Genomic DNA, 26,548 nt, shown 5'->3' with positions numbered 1-26,548 from the left:
ACACCAGGCGGTATTACTAATTGTTCCAATATTACAGCCGATCGCGTCCTCCCTCAAGTTGGACAGCTTGAGGTAGACAGAAGCTTCCGAGGGAGCTGCCTACAGAGAACAACTTCAGAAAAAATTGGATGAGAACAAGAGATACAATGATAGGACCCATCTTAAGACACCCAGGACTTATTCAGTTGGTTTTAGAACGATGTGTAGGCGGTAAGAACTGTAGGGGTAGACCAAGGTACGGACATGACAAGCACATGTAGGATGCAATAGTTACATAGAAACGAAAAGGTTGGCACAGGATAGGGTGGCGTGGAGGGCTGCATCAAACCAGTCTACGGACTGGTGACTCAAACAACAACAACAACAGTAGGCTAAGGCTATTTAAAAAAAAACAACTACCGCTACTACTATGTCGACGACGACGACTTTTACCTAACTTTCGTAACCGACCTTTGGTCTCAAAGCTGCCATTAAGTGAGAGTATGCCTCCTTAAAATAACCTACTGGCTGCGCCGAGAATCGATCACACTATTAGCAGCATAGAACGAAGACGATCGCGTGAACTGACTTCAAATAATAGTATTAAAGTTTGAGGTTACGTCGAATGTAATTACAAAAAGGCTACGCAATTACTTCTTTGACTTACAAGTACAGCGGCATACCTAACCTCAAAAAAGAATAAGGTCAGTAAAGTGCGAAACCGCGAGAATGCTATGTCCCTTTCGACGTGTAAGGAACTTTTTCTTTCTTTCTTTCTTTCTTTCTTTCTTTCTTTCTTTCTTTCTTTCTTTCTCCTGGTCCGAACGACGCCGGGAATTGCAGGAATACGTGTTGGGTTAACACGTTGGACGTTCAATTCTTACTTGCAGATGGAAATCAGGAAGGAAGGATCTAACACAGGGTAGATGCACGGTTAACACAACTTCTCTCGCCATGTGGATTCGGTGTGATTATACGGCTGGATGCCCTTCCTGACTACAACCTTCCTTCCTTCCTTCCTTCCTTCTACTACTACTACTACTACTACTACTACTACTACTACTACTCCTACTACTACTACTCAAGTTTGTGCTGTAAAAGAATACCCTGGGAAGAAAACAGGAGGATTAGGAGTCCTCTTCCCTCAAATATCAATTGAAGTACCGTAATGAGGGGTACCGAGTCATTTACATTCATGGGAGGATATGCGTAAAGGGACCTGATGGTATTTAGGCCAGCTGCGCTAGGGTTACTCTTCGTATGACTAGACCAGACCAGTACCGGTACGGTACCTCAAGATTTTTATTTTTTCTTAATTAGTTTAGGTTATCCAAGCCTAACCTGCAGTATCTTGCACCCGAAATATCTAGCATCTACCCTGTAATGAGAAGATGCAGGCCTCCTTCCCAGTTTTCAAGACTGGTGATGATAAAAGTGTGCGTAATTTAGCTTGAAGTTAGCAGATCCACGATCAGTTTATGCCCCTTTTCTCGGTTCGCTGCAATCATGTCTTAGAACAGGGTCTCCATTCTAGGCCTATCAATTCCTGCGAACTCGTGAAAGCAATCAGGTAATGAAGATGATGATTGTAGTTAATAACATTAAGAAGAGAAGTTGAGGTGTTTGTCTTCAGCAGAAAAGAGGATATAGGACCCGGGTAGCAGTGAAAGGGCGACCGTGTTAGACGCAGGATACCTAACCTCCCTATTCTTTGAATTCTAACCGGTAGTACTAAGGTAAGGAGGAAAAAGTAGGACGTACAGGTACGCAGTGTTCAGGTGCTGGGCAAATGGACGTATTATTGCCGAAGTACGAAAAATCCCTACCGGCCTAACAGGAACTAGTAGTGGTAGGTAGTGAAAAATGTTATTTACTTTACGCCCCACTAACTACTATTTACCGTTTCCGGAGACGCCGCTGAGGCGAAATTTTGTCCCGCAGGAGTTCTTCTATTTTACGTGCCCGTAAATCTACAGGCATGAGGCCGACGTGTTTGGCCATTCAAATACCAAGGGAGTGAACCGGAATCGAACTCGCCAAGTTGAGCTCAGAATGGCCTATTTAAATCCAGGACGGTAACGGTAATGATATGGGGAGTTGAGGTTAGTTCTATGGAATTCATCACTTGCCGAAAGGTCGGTCAGCCGACGTGCAGGCTACTGAAATCGAGCACTTTCCTCACGTCACCTAACCTAAAACGTCACGACACTTTCAACTAACACTTGTCGTCGAAAACGTTACTTTCTCAGTCTTATTAGGAAACCGTCTCATCTTAGGTAGAAATGCAAAGTCCTGGGAGTCAATGCTACGATTTGTCGGAACACGCGCACAAGGGTCACTCTCCTGCACTAGTACATCATCGTTCGTAAGCAAGCTTATGAGAGACGCCCAGTTACCTGCAGAGAATAGCGCACAACAGACTTGCAACTTATTACCGAACGTCGTCGTTATATCAACGGGTCAGCGATAGTATCTTATCTTACCTGAAAGAACATAAAATGAAATCATTTTTCGCCTCTTTGAAGGGCTGCTACATGCGGCGTGCGGTTGCTAGGACACGGCTTTCATTGTTATCACGACAGTGTCGATGACGTTGTTTGGAAACCATCTTCCTCGCGATTTTCTTGGCGGGCAGGGAGATTCGAACCCACGTTCCGCCCTGGCACTGATTACCCTTCTTACCTGTAATCTTACGCGAAATAGGACGTAGTAGAATGAAGAGTTAAGTATCCATGAGGGGCCTCCTACAGACAGGGCGCACTAAGCTGCACTAACCTAAAAGAAAAATAACAGCACACACACACACACACACACACACACACACACACACACACACACACACACACACACACACACACTCTCTCTCTCTCTCTCTCTCTCTCTCTCTCTCTCGCATAATAACAATAATAATAATAATAATAATAATAATAATAATAATAATAATAACAACCATCATCATCATCATCATCATCATCATCATCATCATCATCATCATCAGGTCAGGTCAGGTTAGGCGGGCACCTCGGAGGAAGTTAAGTATCTACAATAAACTTGAATCATGTTGGAAAGTTAAGAACATCTGGTTAGTTTCACATGTAACAAAAATCGATCAATTTCGACATTTGTGCAGCCGTAAGGCTAAAGTTGATGATAAAGGGTTATTTAGAGATCAGAATAGTAGGTAAAAAGGGAATTGAGCCAACGGCACGTGGTGTTCCCAAGCGGTCACCCATCCAAGTACTGACCACGCCCAATGTTGCTTAACTGCGGTGATCGGACGAGAACCGGTGTATTCAACATGGTATGGCCGTTGGCGAGAAAGGAAGTCTTCATAGATGCATGTGTACAGAAGGCAACGGTTATTTATTCTTTGGAGGTGGGCGGGCGCGTTGTCGAGACGAGACTTTGCTCGGAGATCGCGACGGAGGAGCGTACGAGGGCGGTACTGAGCGCGCGCGGCGGGGCGCGGCGGAACCTAACCCGAGTAGTTTTAACCTCACTTCGTCGTAACCTAACCCCAACTCGACCCAGGGCCTACATTCAATCCCAACCAATCTCCTCAAGAAAGAAAAGAAAGAAAGAAAGAAAGAAAGAAAGAAAGAAAGAAAGAAAGAAAGAAAGACCCAGGGCCCCGTGGTAGTAGTAGTAGTAGTAGTTGTTGTTGTTGTTGTTGTTGTTCTTGACGGCGGTGCGATTGTCGTTTCAAGCGGCAAAAGGACTGAATAATCCGTCCGGCTATGATGGTGTTAACGACGACGATTATTATTATTATAATTATTATAATTATTATTATTATTATTATTATTATTATTATTATTATTATTATTATGAGGTTTTCTAATTTCTTTTGACCTTAAAGTAACAATGCTAACCACTTTGATGTGATGTCCCCCTTTTCACTTGCCTTTGGTTTGCTTAAGGGTAAGAGGCTAACACAACTGCTCTTTTTTTTAAAGGTGTGGTGGCCCTGAAAAGGGCCGTTTCTTAAGAAGGGTGGTTATTCCCTGTAGCTCCTTACTTGGAGCTGGTGTATTTGGTGACTGCTTTGGTGCCCTCGCTGACGGCGTGCTTGGCCAGCTCTCCGGGCAGCAAGAGACGGACGGCAGTCTGGATCTCCCGACTAGTGATGGTGGAGCGCTTGTTGTAGTGGGCCAGACGGGAAGCTTCAGCGGCGATACGTTCGAAGATGTCGTTGACGAAGCTGTTCATGATGCTCATCGCCTTGCTGGAGATGCCAGTATCAGGGTGTACCTGTTTAAGTACTTTGTAGATGTAGATGGCGTAGCTCTCCTTCCTCTTGCGCTTCTTCTTCTTATCTCCCTTGGAGATGTTCTTCTGGGCCTTGCCGGCTTTCTTGGCGGCCTTTCCGCTAGTCTTAGGAGGCATGGTTGTCTCGTGTAGCTACTGAGAATCCAAACGAATGGCTGGGGGCACCCGGTTTCAGCGTGTATTTGAAAGAAAACGCCTGTGTCGTACTAGCCAATGGGGGCGAACTAGCTGCAGCCTCATTGGCTGGCTCGCTGGCTCGCGTAACCTGCCAGAGTACAAAACTGGTGGTCACTAGTCGGAAAAATACCATTTGGTGCGAAGCAGACTAGCAGAGCATCATGTCAGGACGAGGCAAGGGAGGAAAAGTTAAGGGCAAGTCCAAAAGCCGTTCCAGCCGTGCAGGCCTGCAGTTTCCTGTCGGGCGTATCCACCGTCTCCTCCGCAAGGGAAACTATGCAGAGCGAGTGGGTGCTGGTGCCCCCGTGTACCTGGCTGCGGTCATGGAGTACCTGGCTGCTGAAGTTCTTGAGTTGGCAGGCAATGCAGCCCGTGACAACAAGAAGACGAGGATCATCCCCCGTCACTTGCAGTTGGCCATACGTAACGATGAGGAGTTAAACAAACTCCTGTCTGGTGTGACCATTGCCCAGGGAGGTGTGCTGCCCAATATTCAGGCAGTGCTCCTGCCCAAGAAGACCGAGAAGAAGGCTTAATTGCCTTAGCCTTGGTTTCCCAGGCAAAAATTTAAAAAACGGCCCTTTTCAGGGCCACCAGCTGGTTAAGGAAAGAGTTGCTTGTCAGGCTTTATTGCTCAGTAGTAAAAGACGTATCAAAAGAGAAAGAGCAGTACAGTACATATAAGTCTCTAATAATAATAATAATAATAATAATAATAATAATAATAATAATAATAATAATAGTGAAACCAAGAAGAAGAAGAAGAAGAACAACAACAACAACAACAACAAAGAGAAGAACTGTGTTTAGTGTCCCTTCAGTAGCAACAGATGCTGGAATTTAGTGTTTAGGACAGAAAATAGCCTAGCCAACTTAAAGATATATTACACAGTTTATTTATTGAAGGAAGGAAGGAAGGAAGGAAGGAAGGAAGGAAGGAAGGAAGGAAGGAAGGAAGGAAGGAAGGAAGGAAGGAAGGTTTCATAAGAAGTACTTTTAATATCATACCAGTTTACGGTATAACCTTCAAAACTGGAGTAGGTTATCAGATTATTTATTTAATTATTTAATTATTTATTTATTTATTTATTTATTTAGAAAGAAGCCATGTGATTAGTTTCCAAATGAAAGAAAGAAAGACAGAAAGAAAGAAAGAAAGAGAGAGAGAGAGAGAGAGAGAGAGAGAGGATCAGATACAGATATCTAGTGTCCATTAAAAATAAACTTCAGACTAGACTTCATTACTAACGTTGAGGGCATATTTTCTTCTCTGCAGGGCTCGAGCAGAAGTGTACAGTACAGTACCTCCTAGGAAGAAGTGCTGCACAAGCAATGCTAGAGGAGTACTGGACACGGGACACTAAGCTCTTTTGAGAGGTAAGTGGTGGCCCTGAAAAGGGCCGTTTTTTTTAAACACTGCATGCCCCCTGCCGGGAGCACGCTCGGAAGAGATCTAACCGCCGAAACCGTAAAGGGTACGTCCCTGTCTCTTGAGGGCGTACACTACGTCCATGGCGGTCATGGTCTTCCTCTTGGCGTGCTCGGTGTATGTTACGGCATCCCGGATGACGTTCTCCAGGAAAACCTTGAGCACGCCACGAGTCTCCTCGTAGATTAGGCCCGAGATACGCTTGACCCCACCTCTGCGGGCGAGACGTCTGATGGCAGGCTTGGTGATGCCCTGGATGTTGTCTCGGAGCACCTTCCTGTGACGCTTGGCGCCTCCTTTGCCGAGTCCCTTTCCTCCCTTGCCTCGTCCGGTCATGGTAGATCAGTACAACAGCGAGTTCAGAGCTCGAATGTGCCAGGCCCCGCTTTTGCCTGTGCTTTTGTTGAACGAGCCTGGCCCCGGTGACGTCGGCAACTGGCTAGCGAATGGCAGCGCTGCAGCAGCACAGGGAGGGGGAAGCGAAGGAATAAAACAAGGCGAGCGGGAGCGAGCTCCTGTTATTCTCCCTGCAGCGTGTCGACAGTGAGTACCGTACGTCATGGCCCGGACGAAGCAGACTGCACGTAAATCCACCGGAGGCAAGGCCCCCCGCAAGCAGCTGGCAACCAAGGCTGCCCGTAAGAGCGCGCCTGCCACGGGTGGAGTGAAGAAGCCTCATCGGTACAGGCCCGGTACCGTGGCCCTCCGTGAGATCAGGCGCTACCAGAAGAGCACCGAGCTGCTCATCCGCAAGCTGCCTTTCCAGCGGCTCGTGAGAGAAATAGCTCAGGACTTCAAGACTGACCTGCGCTTCCAGAGCTCGGCCGTCATGGCCTTGCAGGAGGCCAGCGAAGCCTACCTGGTGGGTCTTTTCGAAGACACCAACTTGTGTGCCATCCATGCCAAGCGTGTCACCATCATGCCAAAGGACATCCAGCTCGCCCGCCGCATCCGAGGGGAGCGTGCCTAAGTCCAGAGCTAGCTTAACGCTGAACCTTTCACCAAACGGCCCTTTTCAGGGCCACCAAAATATCCCAGAAAGAGCAGTCGTAGTCTCTGAGCTAGCACGGGCAGTGAATTAAAATATTCTTTAAAAGGAAATAAATAATAATAATATAAATCTTGATGATGATGATGGTGGTGGTGGTGGTTGTTGTTGTTTCCAGGGGATGATGTGAACCTTCCAAGTGCAAGCGCAGTAGACACAAAACTTAATAATAATAATAATAATAATAATAATAATAATAATAATAATAATAACAACAACGACAAAGTATATACATCTGGATGGCGGTGGGTTTTTTTATTTTATTTTTTATTCCACAGGACGATGCGAAGAGTCCTAGAGTAATCATAGTAAAGAAAATACTGAATAATAAAGGCGATGTTGATAATAATAATAATAATAATAATAATAATAACAAAGTATATAAATCTTGATGGTGGTTGTTGTGCCAAGGGGATTAAGGAAAACTCCAAGTGCAATAACAGTAAAGAAAATACTAAATAATAATAATAATAATAATAATAATAATAATAATAATAATAATAATAATAATAATAATAAGAGAGTAGTGGGGCACTTGTGCACACTTGCCTCTTTATGAGACAGAGGTAGGAGAGAGGCCAGGGTTCACATTCAAAGACTTCATAGGCTCTTTTAGAAAGAAGGTGATGGCCCTGATAAGGGCCGTTTTTGCAACCTCCGCTCTCGTGAGAGCAAGAGGTGCACGGGTAGTGTAAGAACCTCGAGGGTTCTCACTTCCTTTTTGCAGGTGCCTTTTTAGGCGAGGCCTTGGGCTTAGCGGCCTTTTTAGGCTTAGGTGCCTTAGGTTTCTTAGTGGGCACCTTGGCGGCCTTCTTAGCCTTGGAAGGAGCCTTCTGCTTTGGTTTGGGAGCAGGAGCTGCCTTCTTCTTCTCAGCAGGCTTTTTGGAAATGGCTTTCTTGGCTGCAGCCTTGGCTCCCCCAGCCTTCTTCGCCTTGGGGATGCGCTTCTCCTTGGGGGCGGCGGACCGCTTGACAGGGGCTGCGCTGGCTTTCTCCGGCTTGGCAGCTGAGGCGAGTTTGAAGGAACCTGAAGCTCCCTTCCCCTTGGTCTGGACCAGCTCTCCGGAAGCCACAGCAGATTTCAGGTACTTCTTGATGAATGGGGCCAGCTTCTCAGAGTCCACCTTGTAGTTGGCAGAGATGTACTTCTTGATAGCTTGGAGAGAAGATCCACCTCGCTCCTTGAGGCTCTTGATGGCACTGCCCACCATCTCGGAGGTTTTCGGATGTGCAGGCTTGGTGCGAGGTTTCTTGGATGCGGAAGCCTTGTTCTTCTTGGGCGACGCCTGGGCCGGAGCCGAGGCGGGTGCGGATGCTGCCGATGCTGTTGCAGTGTCAGCCATGGTCACGGTGCGAATGATGTGTTAAATTTCCATATGTTCAGTTTGGACACCCCTAGAGGGGTGCCGGTTGCGGTGCCAGTACCGGTGCGCTATGCCGCGCTCCTCACCTGGCCTGTTGTAGAAAATAAGTATAAAAAGAATAAAATATATTTGGTTGATAATAATAATAATAAAATAATAATAAAATGGTGGAAATTTTACTGTAAAGTGAGTGCTGTTGAGTGGTATTATGGAAAAATTCAACCTTATTCTGTGCGTGCCATGGCTGGATGTTAGTAAAATGACTAAATTTTTGTCTTTGAGCCAGCGGCAAGGGTAAAATTTGGATGGTCACCCATCCAAATCCTGACCACGCCCGGTGTTGCTTGGTTGACCGGGCCTTGCCGCTGGATTGTCCTCAGGAATATATTTATATTCCTGTGTATCTGTTGTATTTGATACATTGAATTTAGAAAAGTACAGCATTTGTGGTTGCAGCTATTAATGAATACCCGCCTCGGCGTCGGTGATGTTTCCAGTGCTTTTGAGGTTGTTCGTTTGCTGGTGGAGGATGTGCTGAGATAGTTTTTTAAGGAAGTGAGATCATTTCGGGATTCTTACTCTGGACTTGGTGGGGGCGGTTGCTTGTTGGGGGCGGTTATTGGGGGGTGGGATGGTTTTGCGGCGTTGGTATTGGTGGTGGTCTGGGTTGGGTAGACAGTAGGTTGAGTAGGAGGAGCTGTATTAGTGTGGCTGTGTCTGGGATTTGTGTATTGTGGTAGGGAGTCGGAGGTCCTGGGTTCGGTTGCGTGGGCGGGTGGATAGGTAGGCTGAGCAGTGGTGGTGGTTGTGTGCGTGTCTGAAGGTGTCTGGATTGTCTGTAGTGTGCTTTAATTGCGCTCTTGATGAACGGGCAGCCAGGGAATGAGGCGGCATGACTACCTTGGCAGTTGGCACACCTCGCCTGGGTCTTTGGCACCTTACAATCTGTGTGGCGGTGGGAACCGCCACACCTATTGCAGCGGGTAGCTTTAGAGCAGGAACTGGCTACGTGGTTTAGTTCCAGGCAATTAAAGCACTGTGTGATGAGGGTTGTGCGTGATAGAGTCTGGGTTCTGTGCTGGGGTGGTGTAGGGTGAGCAGGTTTTTTACGCCTGCTCTTTGTTTGCGTTTGAGTGTCGGTGAGTGTTGGAGGTGGGTTGGTCTGCGTGTCTGTGGATTGGGTAGGTGGTGGGACGGTGTCTGTGGATTGGGTAGGTGGTGGGACGGGTGGTGATGGTTTGGAATCAGTGTGTACAGTTGGTATTGGATCTGTGAGTGTGCTGGTGTCTTGTGTTTCTGGGTATGGTGGAGGCTTGTAGGTGGGGTCTGAGGTGAGGTGGAGGGGGTTGATCAGGATAGGTTTTGGGAGTCCTGCTTGCTGGATGACTTCAATAATGGCTGGTGTGAATTTGTTCTTGATCGGGGTGATTAGGAGTAGGCTGTTGTGGGTTTCCTCTGCAACGGCGATGAGATTTTCCAGGATGGGTCTGATGGACTGAATAACGGCTTTTCTGGTAAGTGGGATAGGGCCGGATGTCTGTAGAGGGATGATGAGGACGTCACATTTCTCTGATGTAGGGAAAGGTGAGTCGAAACGGACATAATGGAAGGGGGTTTCGTATTCTTCTTCTTCTTCATCGGGGATGGGTGTGGGTGACTTCCAGGACCAGTTACTGTAATCAAAGGAATCGGAGCTCATGATGGAAACGGGAAGGGCCGGGGTTCTGGCTACTCAATCCACCAGAATTATCCCGGCGCGGGTTAGGTACTGTGGCTTGGTTGTCAGGGGTGCGGTAAAGCACTGGAAACGGTCAAACTCTATTCGAGGACCGGCGTCTTACTTGGCGTACTCAGTGGGCACCAGTCGTGTCAGGTATAGTTTTAAATTGGATTACGCCAAGACAGGGCACGAACTAATGACCACACTGAGTACTAGACAAATTGCTCGTGGGCCCGCACAAGATTTGGCAGGCTGGTGGCTGGTATTGGCTGGCAGTCGTGGTGCTGTTCTCTGATTGGCTGGCAGTCAGTGCGGGAGCTTGGCGAGAGGTTTGGCGGCTGCGAGTTCGCTAGTACAGGGTGCTGGCTCGCTTGGTCCTTGGCTCTCTTGCGGTGTGCTCGCTCTGAGCGCTTGGCTGGGAATGATGTGATGTGTTAAATTTTCCCGAATGGCGGAGTGTATCAGGCTACTCGGACCGCGCAGGAAACAGCAGAGGCTAGCTGTCGGGTGGGCTGCGCGGCGATAAGTTGGGGACGTGCTTCCTAGCTCCTTTCTCGTGCACCCTGCGTCCCGTGGGGGCGGCGGAAGGTTTAGTTCAAGGTAGGAAGGGATAGCCAAAGGATTAATGCTGCTCCTCAAATGAAAGAAGTGCTGCCCGCCTTGTTCAGGGCGTCCTGGCGCAGGTGTGTTCCATGGACAGCATTTCCTCAGCTCCCTCTCCATGCCGACATTTAGGGGCAGCCGCCGTCGTCGCGACGCCCCCGGGAGCGACCACCGCTTACCTGAAGGAAGTCCCATCCTTCCTCTAGCTGCCAAGGCAGAGAACTGTTCGTGGACTCTAGCCACTTTCGAATGAGAGCAAGGGACGTTCGGCCTTCAGGTGGATTTCTGCAGTAGCAAGGAGACCCACCGTAATCTGCCTCTAATAGCATTGCATAAAAGGGCATAAAGAAGGAAACATATAAATTAGGGACTAGTTTCCACGACTTGTCAGATTCCAGGTCTCTTGCTAGCTCTTTAAGTTCATTTTAGTCGCAGTATTTAGGGCCATAGGCACTTGCCTCACGGTCAGGTACCCTCTCTCACTTCCTGCTGTTTTAAGGCCCTTGTAAGGGAAGAGAAGAGAAGCCTAGTTAAAGAGGAATCCTAGAACGTCTAGGTGTATTTCAGGGCGTACCTAAAGGCCCAGACCGGAAGACAGCCGGTTAAGTCTCACAAAAGACTTTGTCTCTGACCTGTAGGAGGGAAGCACAGCCTGGTAGAAACGTCCCGCCTACCCCGGGCAACAAAGCCAGGACCGAATATCTCTAGGCCTATTCACAATCGAAAAGAAGCCCATATATAGTATATCTACACCAGGCGGTATTACTAATTGTTCCAATATTACAGCCGATCGCGTCCTCCCTCAAGTTGGACAGCTTGAGGTAGACAGAAGCTTCCGAGGGAGCTGCCTACAGAGAACAACTTCAGAAAAAATTGGATGAGAACAAGAGATACAATGATAGGACCCATCTTAAGACACCCAGGACTTATTCAGTTGGTTTTAGAACGATGTGTAGGCGGTAAGAACTGTAGGGGTAGACCAAGGTACGGACATGACAAGCACATGTAGGATGCAATAGTTACATAGAAACGAAAAGGTTGGCACAGGATAGGGTGGCGTGGAGGGCTGCATCAAACCAGTCTACGGACTGGTGACTCAAACAACAACAACAACAGTAGGCTAAGGCTATTTAAAAAAAAACAACTACCGCTACTACTATGTCGACGACGACGACTTTTACCTAACTTTCGTAACCGACCTTTGGTCTCAAAGCTGCCATTAAGTGAGAGTATGCCTCCTTAAAATAACCTACTGGCTGCGCCGAGAATCGATCACACTATTAGCAGCATAGAACGAAGACGATCGCGTGAACTGACTTCAAATAATAGTATTAAAGTTTGAGGTTACGTCGAATGTAATTACAAAAAGGCTACGCAATTACTTCTTTGACTTACAAGTACAGCGGCATACCTAACCTCAAAAAAGAATAAGGTCAGTAAAGTGCGAAACCGCGAGAATGCTATGTCCCTTTCGACGTGTAAGGAACTTTTTCTTTCTTTCTTTCTTTCTTTCTTTCTTTCTTTCTTTCTTTCTTTCTTTCTCCTGGTCCGAACGACGCCGGGAATTGCAGGAATACGTGTTGGGTTAACACGTTGGACGTTCAATTCTTACTTGCAGATGGAAATCAGGAAGGAAGGATCTAACACAGGGTAGATGCACGGTTAACACAACTTCTCTCGCCATGTGGATTCGGTGTGATTATACGGCTGGATGCCCTTCCTGACTACAACCTTCCTTCCTTCCTTCCTTCCTTCTACTACTACTACTACTACTACTACTACTACTACTACTACTCCTACTACTACTACTCAAGTTTGTGCTGTAAAAGAATACCCTGGGAAGAAAACAGGAGGATTAGGAGTCCTCTTCCCTCAAATATCAATTGAAGTACCGTAATGAGGGGTACCGAGTCATTTACATTCATGGGAGGATATGCGTAAAGGGACCTGATGGTATTTAGGCCAGCTGCGCTAGGGTTACTCTTCGTATGACTAGACCAGACCAGTACCGGTACGGTACCTCAAGATTTTTATTTTTTCTTAATTAGTTTAGGTTATCCAAGCCTAACCTGCAGTATCTTGCACCCGAAATATCTAGCATCTACCCTGTAATGAGAAGATGCAGGCCTCCTTCCCAGTTTTCAAGACTGGTGATGATAAAAGTGTGCGTAATTTAGCTTGAAGTTAGCAGATCCACGATCAGTTTATGCCCCTTTTCTCGGTTCGCTGCAATCATGTCTTAGAACAGGGTCTCCATTCTAGGCCTATCAATTCCTGCGAACTCGTGAAAGCAATCAGGTAATGAAGATGATGATTGTAGTTAATAACATTAAGAAGAGAAGTTGAGGTGTTTGTCTTCAGCAGAAAAGAGGATATAGGACCCGGGTAGCAGTGAAAGGGCGACCGTGTTAGACGCAGGATACCTAACCTCCCTATTCTTTGAATTCTAACCGGTAGTACTAAGGTAAGGAGGAAAAAGTAGGACGTACAGGTACGCAGTGTTCAGGTGCTGGGCAAATGGACGTATTATTGCCGAAGTACGAAAAATCCCTACCGGCCTAACAGGAACTAGTAGTGGTAGGTAGTGAAAAATGTTATTTACTTTACGCCCCACTAACTACTATTTACCGTTTCCGGAGACGCCGCTGAGGCGAAATTTTGTCCCGCAGGAGTTCTTCTATTTTACGTGCCCGTAAATCTACAGGCATGAGGCCGACGTGTTTGGCCATTCAAATACCAAGGGAGTGAACCGGAATCGAACTCGCCAAGTTGAGCTCAGAATGGCCTATTTAAATCCAGGACGGTAACGGTAATGATATGGGGAGTTGAGGTTAGTTCTATGGAATTCATCACTTGCCGAAAGGTCGGTCAGCCGACGTGCAGGCTACTGAAATCGAGCACTTTCCTCACGTCACCTAACCTAAAACGTCACGACACTTTCAACTAACACTTGTCGTCGAAAACGTTACTTTCTCAGTCTTATTAGGAAACCGTCTCATCTTAGGTAGAAATGCAAAGTCCTGGGAGTCAATGCTACGATTTGTCGGAACACGCGCACAAGGGTCACTCTCCTGCACTAGTACATCATCGTTCGTAAGCAAGCTTATGAGAGACGCCCAGTTACCTGCAGAGAATAGCGCACAACAGACTTGCAACTTATTACCGAACGTCGTCGTTATATCAACGGGTCAGCGATAGTATCTTATCTTACCTGAAAGAACATAAAATGAAATCATTTTTCGCCTCTTTGAAGGGCTGCTACATGCGGCGTGCGGTTGCTAGGACACGGCTTTCATTGTTATCACGACAGTGTCGATGACGTTGTTTGGAAACCATCTTCCTCGCGATTTTCTTGGCGGGCAGGGAGATTCGAACCCACGTTCCGCCCTGGCACTGATTACCCTTCTTACCTGTAATCTTACGCGAAATAGGACGTAGTAGAATGAAGAGTTAAGTATCCATGAGGGGCCTCCTACAGACAGGGCGCACTAAGCTGCACTAACCTAAAAGAAAAATAACAGCACACACACACACACACACACACACACACACACACACACACACACACACACACACACACACACACTCTCTCTCTCTCTCTCTCTCTCTCTCTCTCTCTCGCATAATAACAATAATAATAATAATAATAATAATAATAATAATAATAATAATAACAACCATCATCATCATCATCATCATCATCATCATCATCATCATCATCAGGTCAGGTCAGGTTAGGCGGGCACCTCGGAGGAAGTTAAGTATCTACAATAAACTTGAATCATGTTGGAAAGTTAAGAACATCTGGTTAGTTTCACATGTAACAAAAATCGATCAATTTCGACATTTGTGCAGCCGTAAGGCTAAAGTTGATGATAAAGGGTTATTTAGAGATCAGAATAGTAGGTAAAAAGGGAATTGAGCCAACGGCACGTGGTGTTCCCAAGCGGTCACCCATCCAAGTACTGACCACGCCCAATGTTGCTTAACTGCGGTGATCGGACGAGAACCGGTGTATTCAACATGGTATGGCCGTTGGCGAGAAAGGAAGTCTTCATAGATGCATGTGTACAGAAGGCAACGGTTATTTATTCTTTGGAGGTGGGCGGGCGCGTTGTCGAGACGAGACTTTGCTCGGAGATCGCGACGGAGGAGCGTACGAGGGCGGTACTGAGCGCGCGCGGCGGGGCGCGGCGGAACCTAACCCGAGTAGTTTTAACCTCACTTCGTCGTAACCTAACCCCAACTCGACCCAGGGCCTACATTCAATCCCAACCAATCTCCTCAAGAAAGAAAAGAAAGAAAGAAAGAAAGAAAGAAAGAAAGAAAGAAAGAAAGAAAGAAAGACCCAGGGCCCCGTGGTAGTAGTAGTAGTAGTAGTTGTTGTTGTTGTTGTTGTTGTTCTTGACGGCGGTGCGATTGTCGTTTCAAGCGGCAAAAGGACTGAATAATCCGTCCGGCTATGATGGTGTTAACGACGACGATTATTATTATTATAATTATTATAATTATTATTATTATTATTATTATTATTATTATTATTATTATTATGAGGTTTTCTAATTTCTTTTGACCTTAAAGTAACAATGCTAACCACTTTGATGTGATGTCCCCCTTTTCACTTGCCTTTGGTTTGCTTAAGGGTAAGAGGCTAACACAACTGCTCTTTTTTTTAAAGGTGTGGTGGCCCTGAAAAGGGCCGTTTCTTAAGAAGGGTGGTTATTCCCTGTAGCTCCTTACTTGGAGCTGGTGTATTTGGTGACTGCTTTGGTGCCCTCGCTGACGGCGTGCTTGGCCAGCTCTCCGGGCAGCAAGAGACGGACGGCAGTCTGGATCTCCCGACTAGTGATGGTGGAGCGCTTGTTGTAGTGGGCCAGACGGGAAGCTTCAGCGGCGATACGTTCGAAGATGTCGTTGACGAAGCTGTTCATGATGCTCATCGCCTTGCTGGAGATGCCAGTATCAGGGTGTACCTGTTTAAGTACTTTGTAGATGTAGATGGCGTAGCTCTCCTTCCTCTTGCGCTTCTTCTTCTTATCTCCCTTGGAGATGTTCTTCTGGGCCTTGCCGGCTTTCTTGGCGGCCTTTCCGCTAGTCTTAGGAGGCATGGTTGTCTCGTGTAGCTACTGAGAATCCAAACGAATGGCTGGGGGCACTTTTTTTTTTTTTTTTTTTTTTTTGGTGATGGCCAGTGGATGGGAGCCCCGGGGCGAAAATGATGCCCCCCTACTCATCTGTGTCCGAGGAATTGCCGATGAGGCGAAAAAGTCACTGTTCTCGCTACACTGGTGGGGGAAAAGCAGTCTGTCTGATAGGCTGGGAGGCCTATAGTCAGAAAAGAAACCCCCTCTTCGCTTCAGTTTACGTGCTCAAAAGGGAAAATTAAATCGGAGCGGAATTTTTATCAGAGTGCTTCTTAAGAAACGGCCCTTAACAGGAGAGTAATTTAGGGAAAAATTTAGTGGACAGAAGGTTTCAATTTGGAATAGACCGAAAGGTTGGCCGGTTCGAATTTAAAACAGGTCGTAGAGGATCCAAGGGCCACGGTACTTCAGGCGAGTACTAGGCTTCTTGGTCCTCATGACCCGTTTTAGCAGTAAAATACCAGGGTCCTCTGATTGGTTCGAGAGGATCCTAGCCCTGGTCATCCTCACTATTTTATTTATCTGAGATCTAAGTGTGGGGATACGAAGCTCGGCCCGTATCCTCTTGTTAGATTTCAGATATGGTGCTCTGGTCATCATTCTAAGTGTCTTGTTCTGGAAGGCTTGCAATTTTGAAAGTGGAGTTTTCGCAACATAGCCCCAGGCCTCACAGCCATACAGCAGGATGGGCCTGATACATGCTAGGTAAATATTTCTCTTGATGGAGGTAGAGATATATTTATTGCCTAGCAGAGGTCTCAGTGCTTTCATCCGTGCCGTGGCACGCTGTCTGGCCTGTTCTATATTGTGGCTCCAGGACAAAGTTCTGTCCATTATTAGGCCGAGATATTTAATTTGGTTCGTCCAAGACACGGGGACGTTATTGATAGTGAGGCGGTCAAGGTTAGGCCGGCGCCGGGTGAAAACAATTGCCTGCGTTTTATCTGCATTTATTTTCACCTTGTTCCGGTGACACCACTCCCAGAAGGAGTCGATCCATTGCTGTAATCGTCGGACAGCATAGTCATTTCTCTTCATGCCAGTGTAAATGGCTATGTCATCCGCGTACTGCTGGATCTCTACACCTTCCCGTGTAGGAAGATCGTTCACATATAGGCCGTAGAGAGTGGGGCTCAGCACTCCACCCTGTGGGACTCCTGCTCTGAGTACTCGAGGGGTGGATTGCTCCCCTTCACAGGAAACATAAAATTTCCTGTTAGTCAAATATGACTGAATAATTTTGACAAGGTAGCTAGGGACTCTATATAATTCCAAAAGTTTTACAATTAAATTATCGTGCCAGACAGTGTCAAAAGCTTTCTCTACGTCGAAAAATACTGCTGGCACGCTACGGCGCATATTGAACGACCTTGTGACATACTGTGTCAGGCGCAGCACCGCAAGGGGGGCGCTGCGCCTGGACCTGAACCCAAACTGCTCAGGTCGCAGTATGTTGCGGGTGTTTAGGTATCCATTGAGGCGAGAGAGAAGAAGTCTCTCGAAAATCTTAGAGATATGTGATAACAGGGTTATCGGGCGATAATTTTGTGGGAATAATTTATCCTTCCCTGGCTTCGGGAAGACTATCATTTTACCAGTCTTCCAGACGTCAGGGAAGTATCCCAGTTTTACGCAGGCCGAAAAGATGGTTGCTAAGAAAATTACTGCCCTGTATGGCAGTGATTTGATTTCCTTGTTCGAAACCCTGTCATCACCGGGAGACTTCTTCTCGTTTAAATTTTTAATAACCCTGCGAATCTCGCGAGGCTGGAAGTCGGGTACGTTGAAGTCAGGTGTCCATTGTCTTTCGAAAGCCAAGGCTTTTCTGCGTATCTCACGGGTCCGTCGCTCGTCATCGTCGTCGTCATCGTTATCTAAATTGTGAGTTACGCACTGGCTTTCAATAGTGTCCGCGAAAGCCTCAGCTTTATCATAGGGGGAGAACACCAGACCGTGCCGGCCGTGAATGGCACGCCGGGGTTCCTGGGTTCGAGTCAGACCGCGAGTGACACGCCAAAAGTCGCGTTCTGACTCATGTTCTGAAAGATGTCGGCAGAATTCCTCCCATCTTTCAATCTTACGTTCCAGCAAGCGATTGCGGACTTCACGGGCTAGTTCCAGGTATTCCGCCCGGTCAGCTGGGTCCCGGAATCGTTGCCATCTCTTCCTATATCTGTTTTTAATTTGGATCAAATCCTTAAGGAGATCCGGTGTGGTATCGTCCTCAGAACCAGGACGGTGCTGAGAACGATTATTATTATTATTATTATTATTAATTTTGGCTGCTCGAATGATGTATTTCCGGGCATTGCAGACCTTGTTATTAAGGTGCGCAATCGCGCGGTCAACATCATTCTCGCTGGTGATCGAAAAGGTTTTCAGATTTTTATTGACATGCCACGTGAATTTGTGGTAGTCAAGGTTTAGTTTAGAGATAGGAAGAGACGGTTCGTCGAGCCTAACCCAGGTAAGATTGAAGATGATAGGTTTGTGGTCGGAATTTAGTTCATCAGGGACTAGAAAATCAATAGCCCTGCTGTAATACTTGGTAACTGCGACATCTAGGACATCAGGTAGGCCACCATTATCCGGATAGAAGGTGGGCTCCGTGGGGGCATATACACTGATGTCAGTATCTGTCATATGTTGCTGGAGTATTCTCCCCCTAGGATTTATAGTCCTGGAGTTCCAGTCGGTGTGCTTGGAATTCAAGTCGCCTCCAATGATAGAGGGCGTATGGCTGGGATTATTAAGCAAAATATCTAGCTCCGCCGTATGAAGCGGAGCACTGGGAGGGAGATAGGCCGCAAAAATACGATAGTGATAATTACTGTGTCTAATCTCGATACCGAGAGACTCAATAGCTCCGAGAGGGAGGGGGTCTATGACGTGATGAGTAAGCTTAGACTTAATCAGCACGGCCACGCCCCCGCCCTCTCTGTCAACTCTGTCTTTGCGGTATACCGCAAAGTTCTTAATTTTGAAGGGCATATGAGGTTTCAGCCATGTTTCCCCTAGTAGGAGGATATCGATGTTATGCTCAGAGATGAACGACTCGAGTTCGTATCTCTGAGCAGAAACACCCTTGCAATTCCATGCACAGATTCTGAGGTCCATAGTCAAAACATGACAGCCTCATTAGGGTTCTGAAAAGTACTGCATAACAGCACTTAACAGGACTCCAATTTTGTCAATCATGGTTTCGCATGTCCTCAGTTTAGTCATGGTGTCCTTTATAATAGGCAGTAATTTTGAGAAATTAATCTGCCTCACGAGATTCAAAATGTCGCCCATGCCCGAAAAGTCGGATATGGGAGACGCTTCCGCTGAGGGTGCAGGGTTCGATGCAGGGGTGGGGGCGGCCTGGGCGCCTCCGGCAGCAGCAGCATAAGTAAAGTTAGGGTCTACTGCCCGGGAGGGGGGGAGGGTCCTCCTTTTCTCAGCTTTGGAGAGCTCCCTAACTACCTTCTGTTCCATAATATTTCGAAACAGTTGGCAGCCCCTCCAGGAGGCGGGGTGGTTTCCCTGGCAGTTGGCACACTTAGCTGCTGCCTCCGGCTGTAGGGGGCAGGCAGCAGCTGAGTGGTTTTCACCACATTTCACACATCTCAATGGCATTTTGCAGTAATTAGCGGTGTGCCCCCACCGCTGGCATCGGTAACACTGAGAAGGGCCCTCGCGGCCCCTGAAAGCCTCAACTTTCACGGCACACCCGCATAGGTGTCTAACCGAGAAGATGGTTTCTGAAAATTTCTCCTTAGGGAGGGTGACACTCATGACACTGAGGGGGATCAATTTCTTGGTTGTGGCATCTCGCCTCGTGTATTGGTATACATCTTGAGGCTGGTACCCCAGTGCCATGAGTTCCTCTCGAACCCAGTCCACGCTGACAGTGGCTACAATATTACGAATGATAACTTTCAGGAGCCTCTTACTCGCCAGCTGGTGAGTAAAGAAACTCTTATTGTTATCTTCGAAATATTGTTTGATAAGGTGATAATCGTTTTCATTTTCAGCATGGAATTTCAGAGCGTCCCGGGTATTGATCACTCTGATATTCCCAGTGCAGCGAGATTTCAAGTAGTTGTAGTGTCGCTGATACTCCGATTTATCAGCGACAACAATAGGTGGAACAGCGACTTTTTTAGGGGCCGCAACATCCATGGCCTCCCCCTGTCCTTCCTGAGATGAGCTCTGCCCTGTCTCGGTATTATTGACTGGGGTCGAACTCGCGACCTCAGCGGGTCTAGCAGACTGAGAGGGGGCAGTGCTGGTGGAGGGAAGGGGGTTGGTGGCAGAGGTAGATGGCCTAGGGATGAAGTCAGCTAGAGTAAGGTTGCCTTCAGTGGGGAGGGAAGCTAGGACGCTATAGGGGTTGGGGGTGGTTACAGGCTTAGGTTGAATAGGAACCTGTTTTACAGATTTAAGAGATTTACGGTCTCTACGGTCAGTGCGGTGTAATTTACTTCTGCCACTAGTAGGTTTACTATTGCCATTATCAGAAAGATGAAAAAGGTAGGCCATACTGGGGTGTATCTCCCCAGTTTTATTATAATTGGCTACCGCTTCCGGCATGCTGGGTAGCAAATTAATTGTAGAGGCAGCTTGGAGAGCCGGCAGGCCCGATTTAGCATTGCAGGAAGGATTTACCTGCGGTAGAGGTGGAAAATCATTTCCACCACCTCCCGGTGGCGGGGAGCTAGCCATCATGCACTACTGGGTACTACAAGCAAGGCACACCAACAAGCAAAAGCAGGCGATGAGCACTTACCAATTATATGCAGGAAGTAGCTAAAAGGATTTGTGAGATCCAATTCAGCGCTTCGCTGGATATAATATAGCACCTTTAAAAACCCACACAAGCACACACTCAGTCACAAAGACGGGAGGAGCAGTAAAGCACGTCCGCAGACAACACCAGATTGTTCTCGAATGGCTGGGGGCACCCGGTTTCAGCGTGTATTTGAAAGAAAACGCCTGTGTCGTACTAGCCAATGGGGGCGAACTAGCTGCAGCCTCATTGGCTGGCTCGCTGGCTCGCGTAACCTGCCAGAGTACAAAACTGGTGGTCACTAGTCGGAAAAATATTAAGCTGATAAGAACAGATTAAATGTTTTTTTATTAAATATTTAAATATTTACATTTCAAGCGTTGACGTATACAATATATAGAAAAGGCTGCTGGTAGAGTTGAACATAGGTATTTACAATGCAATATGATTTGGTTGCTGGTGAGTCCACTATTATATCAATTGTTTGAGTCCGTGTGGCTCTTGCTGGTAGGTGCTAAGTATAATATAATAGTCTAGATTATAATACTTGGGTTTAACCCGGAACTAGGCATGCCACTGTTCATTCGCGCACTCTTTCAGCTTAGGTCATCAGTGTCGTGTTTCACTTGGTGTTCTGTTCTAAGATGTAGAGGCATCTGGAAGTGGTCCAACGTTCTCCCACCCTTGAGTCCCCGTGACCCCCTTACAGGCCTAAGTGGGATTGAGGTTGGGTGGAGGTGCCCTGTCCACTGTTCATCTAGGACCATATGTTAGTTGGACCCTTCCAGTGCGCTAGGCATTTGGCCTGAGCTAAATTAATTTCTAGTTGACACGACCCTGATGTTGCCTATCATTTGCTCATCCATTCATGCTTACAATACACAATAAAATAAGAGATAGTATTTACAGGTCAGCTTATTACAATGGACTTATAAGTGTTGGCTTCGTACTCGCACTCATCCATACTAACAGACATACAATGCACTCGTCCATACTAACATACATACTTCATTCGATTTCACATTCTTACAGCATTCATTACTTCCTTGCACACCCACTGATATACCCAGATGTACACTACCTATAATACATACAATAATACACAGCCACATGAAATAATTATATACAGGTATATACAATTAGCATAAGAAAACACTCGTTCACTAGTGGAGATTCATTCATTCAGTTGCGCAAGGGCGCTCCACTTTCACTTCACAACACTGACACAGATCACTAACACACGCACTGTCACCACTCTTGGAGTGTTCAGCACCACACTGCAGCCGCTCAGGTGTATTGCCGGTGGCCAGTCACGTGCTCGACGTAAATGTCTCTGGACCATCGCACTGAGTCAGACACGCACAGGTTGGCCATCATCTTAGAGTAGGACTTGCTGATGCCCAAGTACTGTAGCGTTTTACTGTTGGCACCGTCCCAGGTACCGAGCGAGCCCACAATGAAGGCGTCCAGATTCACAGTGTAGCCGGCGTCACGTAAAATCCTCGCAGTTGGCTCGTACTTGGTTTTCTTCGAGTCGCGTGCCTTCTGTAGAGACTCGTATCCATCATCGAACGGGATAGTGACGTCGACTATTGTTATCACCTTCTTTTCCTTGTTGATGACTACCAGGTCAGGTCTTTGAGCTCTGATATCCTGAGGGATGTTGGTGCCTGACCCGGTGAGCTCGTCGAAGGGAACCTGTTGGTTCTTGCGGCATGCTCCCGACCTGGCAGGTACGGCTTTGGCAACTCTGTCAAGGATCGCGTCGTGCCTCCTTGTCATTGTGGCTAGATGTGGACGGCAGTGATTCATAACATGGGCCGTCGTCTCCTCTAATTCGCCACACTTGCGGCAACGGCGGTCGTTATTAGCCCTGTCGTATCTCCAGCATCCGTTGAGGGGCAGCACTCCCAGGCGAGCACGGTGTATGAATCGCCAGTCAGCGAATCTCGTATACCTCCCAGACTGTAAGAAGTGATTAGATGGGATGTTCTGGGACGAGGTTCGTAGAATCTTTCCCTGATCAGGTTTTGATGTCAGTTGATGGCGATAGTGCTCCGTGAGGCATGAGCGGAGGAGTGCTGCCATGTCGCGACGCGATCCTTCATCAGCGACGCTAGTGACGGTCTCTGGGTGGGGGAGGTGAAGCTCCCATCTCTTGAGCGTCTCAGCCCATCCCCAACGTAGTCCTGGGATCCTCTTCTGCATCCGGCGGGTTGCTGACCTCGCGTATGACCAGAGTGTGCCTACGTCTCCCGAGTCCCTGTCGAAAGGCTCCTCCATGGACCCGGAGAGGTAGGTGGCCATATCCCTCGGTGATGGATCCTGCAGGATCCTCTTCTTTACGGTGGTACGGAGGCCCTCCAGCGCGAGCTTCGCGATGCTTTCATCGTTAGAACTTAGCAGCCTAAAGATGTGATTAATGGCTGCCAAGTCTGAGATGTCGGCTATCGGTGGAAGTCCAGCACCGCCTTGACGCGTTGGAATGAACACGATCTCAGCACTTGCACGCTGCGGTAGGTTGAGGACAGTTTTAGCGCCGGTCTTGATTTTCCTGTCTAGCTGGTGGAACAGGGTTTTCTTCACTCGGGATGACCGTAGCGTAAACTCGAGCTGCGGGATGATAAAGGTGCGCAGGGCGTCGAGTTTTTGCCACGGTGCGAGGAGGCTATTGAAGACTGCGTCGACCTCTCCTTCAATCCGCTCGATGGCTTTATTCGGGGTTTGGTCCACTTTCAAACCCGTTGGGACTCCAAGGTGTTGGTATGAGTCCCCTTCTCGAAGAGTGTCCATGGCTCCCCCGGAGATGGTGAATCCCGTGGCGAGAGTGGTCTTCTTCCTCATGTGGAGTGTGGCACATTTTTGCGGCTTGAATTCGAGGCCGAGCCAGCGCGCGGTACTGCCCATCCTCTCGAGCATGGATCTCATGTGCTCCTCTGACCTGGCTATTAGGGCGATGTCGTCTGCAAAGGCCAGGACAGATGCGGTGTAGCCTCTGATGTCGTATCCATGAGTCCTACTAACGTCGGTGGCGGTGCGAAGGAGGTATTCCATCACGATATTGAAGAGGATCGGTGATAGCGGGCAGCCTTGCCGGACTCCCGCGTTGAAGGGGATGGGGTTGGTGTCACCCGTCGTGGACCGGATCCTGGTGGTGCTACCGGTGTATAAATCGCTCACTATGTTGACGAGGTGAGAGCCTGCGTTGATGTCGGTCAGTGCCCGAAGGATGGTGGAGTGGGGCACTGACCCGAAGGCGTTAGCAAGGTCAAGCCAGGCGATGACGACTTCTCTTCCTGTTCTTCGAGCATCCACCAGGATTTCTTGAAGCACAAAGTTGTGCTCGATGCAGCCTTCAGCTGGCATGAATCCCTTCTGCTGGGGTGAGATGATGTTGTTGGCCGCTGCAACCGAACCCAGCCTAGCTGCAATGATGCTGCAGTAGATCTTTCCGATGGTGTTGGAAAGGGCTATAGGTCTCCAGTTTGACAGATCATCCTGGTCGCCTTTCTTGTAAATAAGCACTGTCCTGCTTTGCTTCCAGGATGCGGGGACTCTAGAGTACCGAAGGCACACGTTGAAGATGGTCGCGAGTAGAGACCCATCCTTGTCGACCTGCCTCCATTGCTGGTATGTAATACCATCGGGCCCAGGTGCAGTGCTAGGGGCCTTGGATAACTTGAGGGCCACCTCTTCTGGTCGGATGTTGTCGATGGTAATGTGGTCCTCGATTTTTGGTAGCTTCGGTACTCTTTCTTCAGCTGGGTCGGTGGAACAGCCGTCCCTGGCCCGATGAACTCCCACGAAGTGCTCCTCCAGCTCTTCTTGGGGGGCCGTGCAGTAGGGGGATTCCTGTCCCAGAATCTGCCTCATCGCTTTGCGCCGGTCCACGCGGTACAGACGCTGAATCTTGGCGGCCTCTTTGGGGTCAAATTGGGGAACACCCCTGCGTCGTCGACGATTGAATGAGGGATCCCGGTTCTGCCGTCGGTTCTCTTCATTCCTCTGTACGTCCGCAGCGGTCGGTGTTTTATGAGTTCTGCTGCGAACGGCTTCGGTGAGATCACCACAGGCCGTCTCAAAGACCTCCCAGTCATTGATGAGTTGGAATCTCTCCATCCATTCTTGTTGGAACTGGCTTGGTTGTAATGTGCCAGCGGGTGGGCCGTTGTTGTTCTGGCTAGATGGACTTGTCGGAGTGGTTGAGGATTCTCCAGCGTCAGAGGTGTCATGTTCAGTCCCGTTGAGGCCGCCATCGTTGCTCCGTGTCGGGGATGCCGCTCTGAGCGTCGATATATCTTCGGGCTCGCTCGGTGTTGTCGTGGTGGTCGTGTCAGTTAAGGTGGAGTGCTGGTCCGTGGCTCTGGTGTCCGGAGGTGGGGCCACTGGGTCTCCATCGTGTTGCCTGGTCGGGCCGGTGTTGGAAGTCGATGTTCTCAGAGTGTGTCTGCCAGGAGGATCGGTAGCAGTTTCGGCCAGTGAGCTGCCTGAGGGTGGTGGTGAACCAGAGGTAGGGACGTCCAAGGGGGGAGCCTGGGGAGAAAGGAGGCACAATTGGTTTTCGATAGGAGTAGCCTTCACGGGAGGGTTGTCAAGCAGCTCCTGTTGGGGCCTCACGTCGCCGCAGATGGTGGGGCGACGCTCATCGTGGTGGTGGGGAGGCTCTTCATCTGTTGGAGTCACCCTCTGGAGGCGGTTGGCGGAGGCCGGGCGCGGTGGTGGGTTGGCCGGAGCTCTTCTTGGCCGCTGTCTGCCTGGGGGTAGCGGTGTGGAGGTGGTAGGGACCGACGGGGAAGGACGAGGGGACGCACGGAAAGCTGGTGGTGATGACAGGATCGAGCGTCGGGGAGAGGGGCCAGGCGTCGTGTAGACTCTGTTGGTGTCACCGTAGATCGTGAGGCGACATCTTCCTTGCGTCACGGAGTCAATGGACTGGTCAGGGTGTGCCTCTCCCCAGTGCTTGTTGGCCTGCTTCTTCGCGTATCTGTTGACAGAAGTTGAGAATTGCAGGCCACAGCATTCAAAAACCACCTCCAGCGTACATCCTCGTGCCAGGTGAAACCTCTTCGTATGTTTGATCAGATCCTCCTGGCGCTTGAACGTTTTTTGTGGTGCAGTGCAGGCAGGGCAGAGCCATCTCGTGGTGGTGTATGGTAGCCTGAAGATGATCTGTGTCCCAACGCGCTGTTCCCCACCTGCAACAGGAACAAAAACAGCAGCGTCGGGGTTCATATCCGGGTGAGGCACCGGGGTGGAGGTAGGGTGACTAAGCCTGCCACGCAGACTGGGGAGCGTCCCCGCACCACTCACATCCAGGGTCTCACCCACATCATCATCGGAGCTCCTCGTGATGTTCATTGCACTACTGCACAGTTCCAGTACGCTCAACAGTCAATCCCAGACACACTCAAGTACTCACTCCCGCTCCTATCCTCACACAACAAGGCTGCACTGACTCACGCACTCACACGGCCAAATTACTGGACTACACAGGCCCTCACACAGTCTCACTCGTACAGAAGCACTCGCACCACTAGGCTACCCGGCCTTGAGACTTGTGTCACTGAGCTACACTGGTCACTTGGCTCCGAACGCGCAGCCGGGTTCAACCTTCGCTTCCACTCCCGCAGTCGCTCCCACTTTCACTCGCCGTTCACACCCGCTCACACTCGGACCCCTAAACTACCCGGGCCGGTGCACCACTGGACCACCCGAGCCGCCTAGGGCCCTCACTTGCACTCAGACTCACTCACTCCCACGCTCAAGTCACTCCTCGCACTCGGTCCCCCAAGCCACCCGGGCCGTCGCGCCACTGGACCACCCGAGCCGCCTAGGACACTTGCTAGCACCCGGATTCACACACCGTCCACTCCCCCTGCCACTCCCACACTCGTGCCCAACTACTTTCACTCAGTCCCCTAAACTACCCGGGCCGGTGCACCACTGGACCACCCGGGCCGCTTAGGAGCCCTCAGTCACACTCGCACTCACTCACCTCTCACTCCCCCTACCACTCTCGCACGCACTCCCGCACTCACCCGCAC

The 26,548-nt window shown here is 48.8% G+C and overlaps 2 protein-coding genes and 2 non-coding genes across 4 annotated transcripts; all 4 read right to left on the bottom strand.

Annotated features, from left to right (window-relative positions):
• Positions 1–3,175: 3,175 nt before the first annotated feature.
• On the bottom strand, positions 3,176–3,294 carry LOC137501381 (5S ribosomal RNA). Its single transcript, XR_011018525.1, has one exon. It is a non-coding gene; the product is annotated as a 5S ribosomal RNA (ribosomal RNA).
• A 699-nt stretch (positions 3,295–3,993) lies between these two features.
• LOC137501252 (histone H2B) lies at positions 3,994–4,365 on the bottom strand. Its single transcript, XM_068228158.1, has one exon. It carries the CDS (start codon positions 4,363–4,365, stop codon positions 3,994–3,996), a length of 372 nt encoding a protein of 123 aa, XP_068084259.1.
• A 10,145-nt stretch (positions 4,366–14,510) lies between these two features.
• LOC137501380 (5S ribosomal RNA) lies at positions 14,511–14,629 on the bottom strand. The gene has a single exon (XR_011018524.1). It is a non-coding gene; the product is annotated as a 5S ribosomal RNA (ribosomal RNA).
• Positions 14,630–15,325: 696 nt separating this feature from the next.
• On the bottom strand, positions 15,326–15,697 carry LOC137501251 (histone H2B). The gene has a single exon (XM_068228157.1). The coding sequence runs from the start codon at positions 15,695–15,697 to the stop codon at positions 15,326–15,328; it is 372 nt and encodes a 123-aa protein (XP_068084258.1).
• Positions 15,698–26,548: the final 10,851 nt, after the last annotated feature.

This window comes from Anabrus simplex, chromosome 6 (assembly GCF_040414725.1).
Source record: "Anabrus simplex isolate iqAnaSimp1 chromosome 6, ASM4041472v1, whole genome shotgun sequence".
Taxonomy (NCBI): domain Eukaryota; kingdom Metazoa; phylum Arthropoda; class Insecta; order Orthoptera; family Tettigoniidae; genus Anabrus; species Anabrus simplex.
Note: the sequence above shows the minus strand (reverse complement) of the source record. Positions and strands in the feature narration are given on the sequence as shown.

Excerpts from the sequence above, each read along its gene's own strand:
- LOC137501252 (XM_068228158.1), bottom strand. The coding sequence starts at position 4,365 with ATGCCTCCTAAGACTAGCGGAAAGGCCGCCAAGAAAGCCGGCAAGGCC.
- LOC137501251 (XM_068228157.1), bottom strand. The coding sequence starts at position 15,697 with ATGCCTCCTAAGACTAGCGGAAAGGCCGCCAAGAAAGCCGGCAAGGCC.